This window comes from Enhydra lutris, unplaced genomic scaffold (assembly GCF_002288905.1).
Source record: "Enhydra lutris kenyoni isolate GAN:26980312 unplaced genomic scaffold, ASM228890v2 scaffoldscaffold1, whole genome shotgun sequence".
NCBI lineage: Eukaryota > Metazoa > Chordata > Mammalia > Carnivora > Mustelidae > Enhydra > Enhydra lutris.
This window is the reverse complement of record NW_019154085.1, coordinates 98,259,231-98,269,894: the sequence shown is the minus strand read 5'-3', so window position 1 is coordinate 98,269,894 and position 10,664 is coordinate 98,259,231. Positions and strand designations below refer to the sequence as shown.

The following is a 10,664-nucleotide window of genomic DNA, read 5'->3' as shown; positions in this document are numbered from 1 at the left end:
TAATACCATAAAACAAAACACTAGCAAGCAAAAAAAAAAAAAAAAAAAAAAAAAAAAAAAAAAAAAAAAAAAAAAAAAAAAAAAAAAAAAAAAAAAAAAAAAAAAAAAAAAAAAAAAAGAGCACTCTAAGAAGTGACAGCAAATGTTTACATTTTGGTTCTAAGCTGTCAGATTCCCAACAGTTTGTGTGAATAATCTACATTATAACATTCTTTTCTTTCTATCTTGGCCTAAGGATGTGGGTATAGGACCCTTTGAAATATCAGATGAGAAGGAAAAGAAAAAACAAAAAACTGTGTTCGGCAAAAAAAAAAAAAAAAAAAAAAAAAGAGAGAGAGAGAGAGAGAGAATTATGTTTTATGAGAATAATGATGACAGAGGTGTCTAAAACAAAACCAAAGCAGAACTCACAGGAGAGAGGAAAATCATGGATGCCACAAATCAAGAGGCTTTCAGAACTGTGTAAATACGGTAGTCTTCTTGTTGAGATTTCACTGCAGAAGTCCTCTGATCTGACTTGATCACAAGTGGCTCGGTTAATCAAAATGTCGGAATACAGAATCAGAAAAATGTTCCTTATCCTCATTTGTGTTCCCTGCAGAGGGAGCTGAGAAGGGAGGTGGAAGGGAGGGACCTGAGCCAGATCACTGGTTTTGATTCCCACTCGATCAATTACCAGCTGGGGACTTTGTGCCTGAGTGTCCCCATTTGTAAAAATGGATGCCTGCCTCATCGGATTGTAATGGAGATGAAATTGGTGAGCTCCTTAAAGGCTGTAGGAAAGTATCTGATACGTGGGAAACACTATGCATTTTTAAATAACACTGTTGATAGGGTCAAGTCTACTTCTTTGCCTAGGGATCCTATTATTAGAGTCTGTTTTGTTTGGCTTCTTTGGGTGGGCGAGGGGCATCAAACACATGCTTTATGCATTGTTTATGCATATGTCTTTGTTTTGGGTTTTCTTAACAGTGTAACAAGAACTTCAAATCACTTGGGAAACAATTTGGATGCAGAATGCTTCTATGTTTAATATAATTCTCCAGCTCCCACAATTTTTTTAGTTAGGTACCTATATTTCATTTGCTCATAAACATTTATTTAGCGACTCGCCTTTATAGATGGTTTTGAAGCACTGAACTTTGTTTTATATAAACAATTCTTTGGGTATCACATTTTATCGGTTTATATAGTAGTTAAAAATGATATAATCACCATAAATACTACTTGCAGAAACATAATGAGTTACAAAGATGGCTCATTTACGGTGAGCATTCAACCCAACTGGTAAGAGAAGAAAGTAAACTTAGCGGAGAACTCTATTAGTTGCCAATATTTGATGAATTGAGTCTTGTTTGACATGATTCATAAGAAGAAATGGTGATCGTTGGCTAATCTGGCCAGTAGATTCAAATAAGGTTAATTAGAGATTCGGGTTCCATTAAGAACATTCCTTTGGGATTTTACTTGCTCTACTAACCTCTCAATTCTTTGGAATTTAGCACAGATCACTGATTTTAATACAAAGGGCCTTGTTACTCTGATTTGTTACCACCCCCAGTCCCAGAGATACCACTCTAGAAACTGGAATTGCCACAAAAGATTACTGCCATTCTTGGTTTTCATTTTCAGGTTAGACCTTATTATTATTATTATTATTTTTTTTTCTCAGCATGGATCTGGTTCCCTTTGTGAATTTCCCAGACTTCGTCAACTAATCCATAGAACAATGCTTTTTTGTCTCTCCTATACAAAAAAAAGGGGAAAAAAGCAAAAAAAAAAAAAAAAAGCGCTAAATAATATCCATGTAACTTCTTACTATTTTTAAGGGACAGAGACTGGTTCTTATAAATTATTTTCTTTTCGACTTCTCACAAGCTATCTCCTAAAATCACAGTGGGTTCAACACTCTTCTTTCTATATTTCTCTTCAAGAGGGCACTCCAGATTGTAGATAATCGTTAGGCTGTATTCAGCAGATGACACCTAAGATAAGATAAGGTATCTAAGATAAGCGGAAAACTACTTAGAAATCTATGGTACTGAATCTCCAGTCTATGGGCAGATGCTGTAAGTTCAATAATATTTGGGAGCAGGTACACTGGTGGATTGGCTGCACCCGACAGCCACACCCTCAAATAGTCTGGGCTGGATGAGCACAACTGAGTACTCCCAAAGCATGCACACAAGACAGGAAAAGTTCAGAAGAAGAGAGGGCATAAACTTCCCTTACGTGTATGCAAAATAACTACCAACTTGCAGAATAAATTTGTATCATTTATTCATTACTCCATTCAACAAATAATTATAAAGCTTCCATAGGTGCGAAGCAAGCATAGATTGCTTTTGCTTTAGCCAGTACTCCACAGTATGTATTTGTGCCACCAGAAAATAAAAAAATCACAAGCCACATAATTAACAGACCCCCGAAAAAGCCAGCAACTCCATCTCTCTGTGACTGTGAGCTGTAGATGGTAGAGGACAGGCAGCCCACTTTCTACCATTTTTCTTTAAAGAACTATTAACAGCCCATCTTTCAGAAATGTTATTTAAATTAGAATGGCTCCTGGAAGAGAAGACTATTTAGGGAGGAATATAAAGTGTGTTGGCTGAAAATATCCAGTGAATAAACTCTGAGTTCTATTGTTAGCGTACACACCATTTCCTGCCATTTGGATATGGATTTCAGAAATTTGTGACAGCCAATGAAAAAGTTTAAATATCTATGGCACATGTGTTTATTATGGAAATAAGCCATCATGATTCATAAACAGGGACTATGGATCCTTAAACATTGTTCCAGAAAAGCCTGAAGTTAAACCAAGCAAAATGGAAAAAATTCATGAACATGCAACAGCTGTTGAAAGTAATTATAATATTGGATCTTGATATAAGAGAGCAAAAGAAATAACAACTTTTTAACAGGCAAGACTCTCTCTGACAAACACTTCTTGTGGTTGGAACCAGGAAAGAGAATAGAGATAGACAATTTTTTTCTGCATAATTTTTGAGTCCTAAATTATGAATTATGTTTTAACAGATAAAGCAGAGGGGAGATTAATTTAGGAGATGAGATCTACGGTACAATTGAGAGACTTGCTTTATTTTAATTTGGGGGAAAAATTATACTTTTGATGTTGGGCTTTATCGAGCATCTTTCTTTCAATGAAATGAATGGCAATTTCTTGTTATTTCCCTGAGGAGTCAAGGAAAGATGTTCATGCCAAAGTTCAGAGGGTAAATGAGCAGCACTGGCCCAGCCATCAGGAACAGTGTTGTCCTGTAGAACCTCCAATGGCAATGGAAAAGTTCTGCATATGCATCACCCAATATGGCGGCTACCGTCTCTATGAGGCTTTTTAACACTTCCAATGTGGCTAGTTTGACATAGAAACTTAATTTTTATTTAGTTTTCAATTTCCTTGGCACTATGCATTTAGTGGTTACAGTGCTGGGCAGTAGAGGTTAGAGGATACCACTGTCTTCTCTCTCTTGCTCAGGCAACAAGGCCAGGCAGCTGGGGTTTATTTTTCATACGTCATCACTGTGAAACCTTACCTACCCTTTGGTATATTAGCCTAAGAAGGGCTCTAAGCAAGGCTCATGGGAGCTTATTTGAGCAAATATACACATTAACAGGATTTAAAAAACCCCAGGACAGAGCAAAGATCAGCCTCCCAGCTCCCTTTGCCAATTCATGTGTCTCCCTGAAGTCAGGTATGTTCTCTGGTGCTTTGTCAGGGACATCATCCAAAATGATTCCAATGGCTTGACTTTCCACAACTTTGCATGTTATGAAGGAAAGTCAAGAAGGAGTTCAGTGACAACTTTTAGACAAGGAGAACCTGAAAACACTGAGGCAGAATATAAGAATTGTGTGTGAGGAGGAATTCTCCATGGAGACAGATATGAAAGGAAAAAAAAAAAACAGCAGAATTTTTGATTAGAGAGAATGAAATAAAGAAATGTACTTGAATAAAGTACATAAAGTACACTGAATAAAGAAATAAATTACATAAAACTCGTCCTTGCTTATCACAGAATGCAAGATCACTAATACAAGACCCCAAAGTAATCAATTATTTCCCAACTCCATTCCACAGTTTCACTTAGTTTACTAGAGGACACCTCTGATGGTACCTTTTACCTGTTTATTATTTGTTGATGTCTTTCTTTATCTAAACACAGCTTTCGAAAGTCAGATAAATTTAAGAGAGGCTCAATTTTAATGACATCCCTTGAGAAGGGAAAGAATCTGGGTTCCAGTGTATGATGCCTTGCCTATGGAGATACTGGAAACTTTTGAACTAAAGTAACTTTTTGTCAATAGCTTTTCAGAAGCAAGGATTGTTTTCCACATAAGCACATACCTGGAGGAGCAGATCAGAAGTTGGTCTGATTCGCTGTTGGAACAGGATGCTTAACGTTCGATTCTGTTGTTCCAAATCAAACACTCTTGTTTTCAACTTTACACATTCCTCCCTTAGATCCTACAACAAACACAGTGAAAGAAAAAAAAATCTATAACTGAAAGACACTTTTGCATATTATAACCATATTTCATCTGATATTTCAGACACATTAGTATAAAAATAGTATTTTTATCCTTCAAAGCCCCCAGGAATAAATCACATACAGTGTTTTCTTCCATAGCCCATTGTCTGACAGAATTATTATGTGCAGAGAAGACCAATTTAAAAAAAAAAAAAAACGGTACCTTAAAATCAGGAGTGCATTAATCTAGCATGCTATTTTTGAAGATGGTAAATGTTAGCGATATAAAGTCAATTTGAGTTTCCACCTATATTTTTTGCCTTTTCACTGTCTTCATAAAAGCAATCATAAAGCACAAACCACAAGGACAATAATGTTTTTGCAGTGAATAGAGATTTGATGAACTAAAGAAACTCACTTTTGATAGAGCCTTTTGCTGTCATTTGTGGAAACAAGTTGAAATTTTCAACGCTGGGGCTAATAGAACCAGTGATGCATTTAGAGAGGGAGAAGCAACTCTGAAATGAAAGCTTTAAAAGGCCACTTGAAACCTGCCTGTGCTCTGAACTGCTGGATTTCCATGTATTTGGGGTGGTTCATCTTGGCTCTGGGGAAGAAGCTGAGGAGCCATACCTGGGCATCCTTCTAGAACAGCTCTTTTGAACTGTTCAAAGACCACAGAGACCTCTTCCCTCCTTTCATGAGGGAAGCTATACCACAGGAGATTTAGGATTCTTTGGAATCCACCAAGGAACTGCCTCCCAAACGAATTTGTGATCAAGATACTTGTAGTACTTAAGTGAGTACTACAAGTACTCACTTTGGTGGGGGTTCAAGAAAGACCAAGAAGAATAATGTTCCTGTTCAAAGCTCTTCAAAAGCTGATCTTTTTCTACGTGTCAAACCTGATCTTTCCCTGCTTCCAGAATTTTTAAAAATGCTTCTGCTTGGGGCGCCTGGGTGGCTTAGTGGGTTAAAGCCTCTGCCTTCAGCACAGGTCGTGATCCCAGGGTTCTGGAATCAAGCCCCACATCGGGCTCTCTGCTCAGCAGGGAGCCTGCTTCCCTTCCTCTCTCTCTGCCTGCCTCTCTGCCTAATTGTCATCTCTGTCTGTCAAATAAATAAATAAAATCTTAAAAAAAAAATGCTTCTCCTTTTACCGTATAAAGAACAATGGTCTACTTGTCCTTGAAAGCTCTGCCATTCCTGCCACCCTCTCCCCTCTCCTGCCATCATATTCCCTTCTGACCACCCCCCGCCCCACCACCGCCTGCCACCATTCTATCCAGTCCAGCTTTGGCATTTTGGCTGATGTCCATTTTAAAATCTGTCTCCTCCCTGACTTTTTTTTTTTTAAAGATTTTATTTATATTGACAGATCACAAGTAGGCCAAGAGGCAGGCAGAGTGAGATAGAGAGGGGGAAGAAGGCTCCCCACTGAGCAGAGAGCCCGAAGCAGGGCTCGATCCCAGAACCCTGGGATCATGACCTGAGCTGAAAGCAGAGGCTTTAACCCACTGAGCCACCCAGGCACCCCTTCTCCCTGACATTTTTATCTGGAATCCCATTCCTTTTTCTGAACTCCTATAGGCCTTCAATGCCTCTTATAGGACATTTAGCATGCACTACTTTGTACTGATTTTATCTTTCATACTCTAAACTTACATGTCAAAAGATGGCAAAGGCAAGCATAAGATACCCTAACAATCAACAGCACAAGCAAGACTGTTTTTATGCTCTTTTATTCCATCACTGGGCAAAACACCAGATATGGTAGGAACTTAAGAAACTGTGATTATTTTGTTAAATTGGATGATGATGATGATGATGACGAAGACAAATTCTATTCTCTAGTGGTGTGTGACTGAGGCTCTAAGGTTCTTAGCATCCAGTGTGTGGATCTATATGCTTTGATGTGGGGCAGCTTCAGGGTGTACTTAAGACTCTGTAAGCAACACAGAGAGTGAGGCAATAGCTCTGATCCCCAGCCCTAAACAAGAGTCACAGAGGTGAGTAGCCTGTCCATAACCTTGTATGAAGCTAGACAGATCCAGCTTTGGAGGCTTAACCAGAGCCTCATTATATCCAGATTATACCTCATTTATTCTACTTACGGAGGGCAAGGGAATAGGCCATGGTGAGGGTCACTGTACAGCTTATACTCTCTTCACCTTTGTAGTTAAATGGGTAGAGTTTAGGCATAGTATATTTCCAACTGATTGCTTCCTCCAAATGCAGAGCATAGAAGAGAAATGTCATGTTCAGAACAAGGCCCCTGACTCCAAGCTCTGGGAGGACAGAAGCCATCAAAGGCAGGGGCAGGAGTGTGCACATATACCATTTGGCAGAAGCCACTCTGGGGGCCTAGGCACTCCTCACATTAAAAGGCTAAAGCTGTTTCCTTTATTTAGAATTCAACCCCTGTCTGTGTCTCACTTACTCTACTTTCTGTTTATAGCACGCATATAATTTCTCCCTGCCCCCAAATACTGTTTTCAGTACTGCTAATTAAGTAATTAATAAAACTTGACTGCAAAGTAAATAAATATTAATAGTACCTATTGGGTGGGAAAACATAATCATTCTCATTTGCAGGTGAAGAAATGGGAGCAGTAGCAGACAAGTGTGGGGTTGCAGGGAGAAAGGAGACCTAGAAGGAATAGCATTGATGATTTTTTACAGCACAACTGAGATAACTTGAAAGAGTTCTTCAGATGGGTTTTAAAAAAATAAAAAAGGAAGAAAGAAAGAATAAAAGAAAAAAATCAATATACTCTGTAGAGATTTTTGTACAGGTGTCCACATTTCAATGGCCATTACTATTACTTAAGATGGTAAAAGTTCATTTAGCAGGAACCCAATCGATTGACCTTGAGAAATGTTCATCACTGTTGGCTCATCGAGATCACCACATGGGAGAGGAGGGGTGTGACTTTGGTCTTAAAATCACTGACCAACAGAATTGAGCTGCTCTGAGAAGCTGTAGACCTAAAAGAATCATTGTCTCTGTTGTTCTAATATTCTTGTCCTCTTTATTCAGGCTGTGGATGGTAAGTGATGTGGACAGTTATCCCAAGAAATTGTATTCAAAATCACGCATGTGTGCCCATGTGCACACATGTAAGCACAACCAGACTGCGTGGGTGGAAAGAGAGAGAGAGAGAGAAACAGCACTCTCTCTGACCACTATAATGAGTCTTCAGCAGAGGGTGACAGACAGCTGTGTCCTCTATGCTTACACCAGGAACCCGCTGACATAAAGTAGCATATGACACATGGAGGTTGTCCACTAGCACCATTATTGTGATCCTGACAATGATAGAGGTAAGACCTAGACTCTCCTTCCCAAATAAAATGTTAGAAACCAAAGAGCACTCTACTCAGATGCAATCATTGGCTCCCTGAGGAGGCTGGGTCCTCTGTTCTCTCTCACATCCTAGTATATCCAGGCCCCAAGAAGAAGACCCCTTCCTGAAATGAGAAAGAGACCTGACTTTATCAGGGTAGAAATAAAGCCAACAGTTTGACTACATTTAACATCATATGAGAAAGTACAGTGGGTTCAAGAAAATAGCCAGACCTGTTCCTTGTAATCCACTCGTCACTATCAGTTAGAAACAGAGTATGGATTAAAGCTGAAGGTGAGGGCAAAATATGCTGAGCAACATGATACACTGGTCTACAGGACCTTGGGCATCTTCATGATCTCAAACCACAGCTTCTCTGAGTATCCATATACCGTAATCCTGGCAAGTTTCATCTGCACTTGGGCTAAAAAAGATTCTGGATCTACTACTGGGTAGTACCTACGAGTACAGCTGCTTCAGTGTATTTAGAACTAAACCTCTCCCTGCTGAAGTCAGTTTAATAAAGTGTTGATTGCTTCGAAGCAGGACATACTGTGACATCACTGGAGTTTTAATGAAAATTATTTAAATCTGATTTTATCATGTAAAAATGATATTATAGTGGTAGAGCTCTTTCAGACGCAATGTGTATCATGGGAATACGCCAGATTGGGAGTTGGGGGTCTGGACTCTGGTCCTCATTACCCACATGACCTTGAGGACATAACTCATCCCCATTTTGCGTCAGTTCATTATCTGTAAACTGAGCTACTGTACAAAACAGAATTTCAAGAGAATGCTGCTACATCAGATGGCTTTTCAAGGGCCACCTCATTCCTTCCCTGAAGCTTAATGGCCACAAGACCCACCACTTTCTCCTGGTAACATTGCTTCTCAGCCGCTGTCACTGATACAGCCCTTTCTTTGCCTAGGATGCTAAGACTCGTGTAAAAAGAAAAGCCATCTCTCAGACTCACTGAAGGCCTCAATGTGAAATGTCGACAAGGCAAGGCAGGTAAGTAACATAAATGCGTGCCTGAATCAGTCCAGCCCTAATGAACAGGAAGTGGTTAGCCCTGTGGCAAGCTGACTACTGCAAGCCTTCATCCTGAATGCATTCCGATTAAAACAGTTTTAAGATGGGTGATGGCTGAACAAGTTTATGAAATCATAGTAAGTTAAGCCTATTACCGGAGCTAGCTGACCATCTCAGGATTACATGCGCGCTAAAGCCCCTGGCAATTGTGAAATTCTGGGGTCCAAGATCAGACGGATTCTGAGAAAGCTTGACTCCGGTCAGTTTAGACTCCACACGTGTCAGATCCTGAATATTCTTGCTAGCCAGGACTGGCAATGGTTCCAGGAGTTTTAAGAAATCCATTGGCTCCTTTGCCCTTTTGTTCTATTTCCTGCGGTCGTATCTAATAATTGGATTTCAATCCATCTGTTGACTTCCAAAGCCTCATCTCTGCTGCCGAACTACAGTGGGGGAAAACAGTAAGTGATCCTAGGGGATCGTGGAGGCTGAATGTTGCAAAGGCAAGATTCGGAGGGCAGCAACCCTAGGTTGAACATACGGGCTTTGCCACTTCTTGCCATCAGAGCTAATGGAAACCGTGTTTCCTTAGTCCTATCTTACAGGGTTGCAATGAGTACAAAATGACTTCATGCATTTAAAGTGCTGGACATGGAGTCTGACTCCTTGTAAGGTACACAGCAAGTATAAACAGACCCTCTTCCGGGAACTGGATCCTACACATCATTGCCAGCTGAGTGGACATAGGTGGCCCGAATGCCCCTCCACAAGGGAAGTGTGTAGAAGTTTGGAGTTCTTTCAGACACAAGCTACAAAACTGTACTCTGCTCCTGTCTGGTTGCTGCATGGCTAGATTCTATCATACAGAGCCTTATTCCACGTTGGGAATAAAAAGTCAAAAACCAAACCAAAACAAAAACACCATATAAATATTGGGTTATCCTAAAGAACATGCAGACAAAGCTGAAGTTGATATGCTGTTAAATGACTAGAGAAAAAAGGGTTTTCTTCCAAGTTTGATGATAGTGGCAAAAGAAAAAAAAAAAGGCAGTAAAGAACCAGGACAGTTACATTTTTAGTGAGTGTAATTGACTTAATGAAGATAAAATATATTTCAGACAAAAATATGAGTTTGGCCTGAATTATTGATTTCACTTGCACTTGTAGCCTCGCACCTATGATTTGGAGTCATTAATGGGAGTGAGCTGGGTTTAATATTGTCACTTTAGTTTTATTGATCTAAAGGAGGGACAATCTGCTGTCTTAAGGGAATCCACAAGTTTCTGAGATAAATTGAATTACTTGACTAGGACAGTATATGTACATTTAACAGAAAGTGCTAAGTTCGTGGAAATAATTTTTTTTTTTTATCAGCATTGGGAAAAAGAAGTACACTCTGTTATTTCAAGATACTTATCTGGGCCAGTTCATGATATGTCAGAAAAATGCTTTTTTGGTTGCTCTTGGCAGATTTGCTTTGTGTCATAACAAATGATATATTCTAAAACTGCATGGTTATGACTGTAATTTCATCTCAAAAAAATTTTTTTTGGTGACTTGGATAAATCACTCAAAATTTCTTCTTTCACTCTGTGCCAGCTACATCCCTCTTCACAATTTGTTTTGTCACCTGCATTCGGAGTACATTTTGTTTCCTGTATTATGCTCTTAATTAAAAAGAAATTTGAGTCTTCTTGTAGTGATTTTATGGTTCTTATAAAAACTGGGAGGTACACGTTTCTGTAGAACATGATTCTTTTGGAATCTTTGAAAATCCTGACATCTCTT

The 10,664-nt window shown here is 39.3% G+C and overlaps 1 protein-coding gene across 1 annotated transcript in view; it reads right to left on the bottom strand.

Annotated features, from left to right (window-relative positions):
- The window catches only part of LOC111140922 (NCK associated protein 5), a 784,669-nt gene that overhangs the window by 131,622 nt on the left and 642,383 nt on the right, over positions 1 to 10,664 (bottom strand). Inside the window, exon 9 of the mRNA XM_022493188.1 lies at positions 4,370 to 4,489. Coding sequence (XP_022348896.1) covers positions 4,370 to 4,489 — 120 coding nt within the window. The remainder of the gene's footprint in view (positions 1 to 4,369; positions 4,490 to 10,664) is intronic.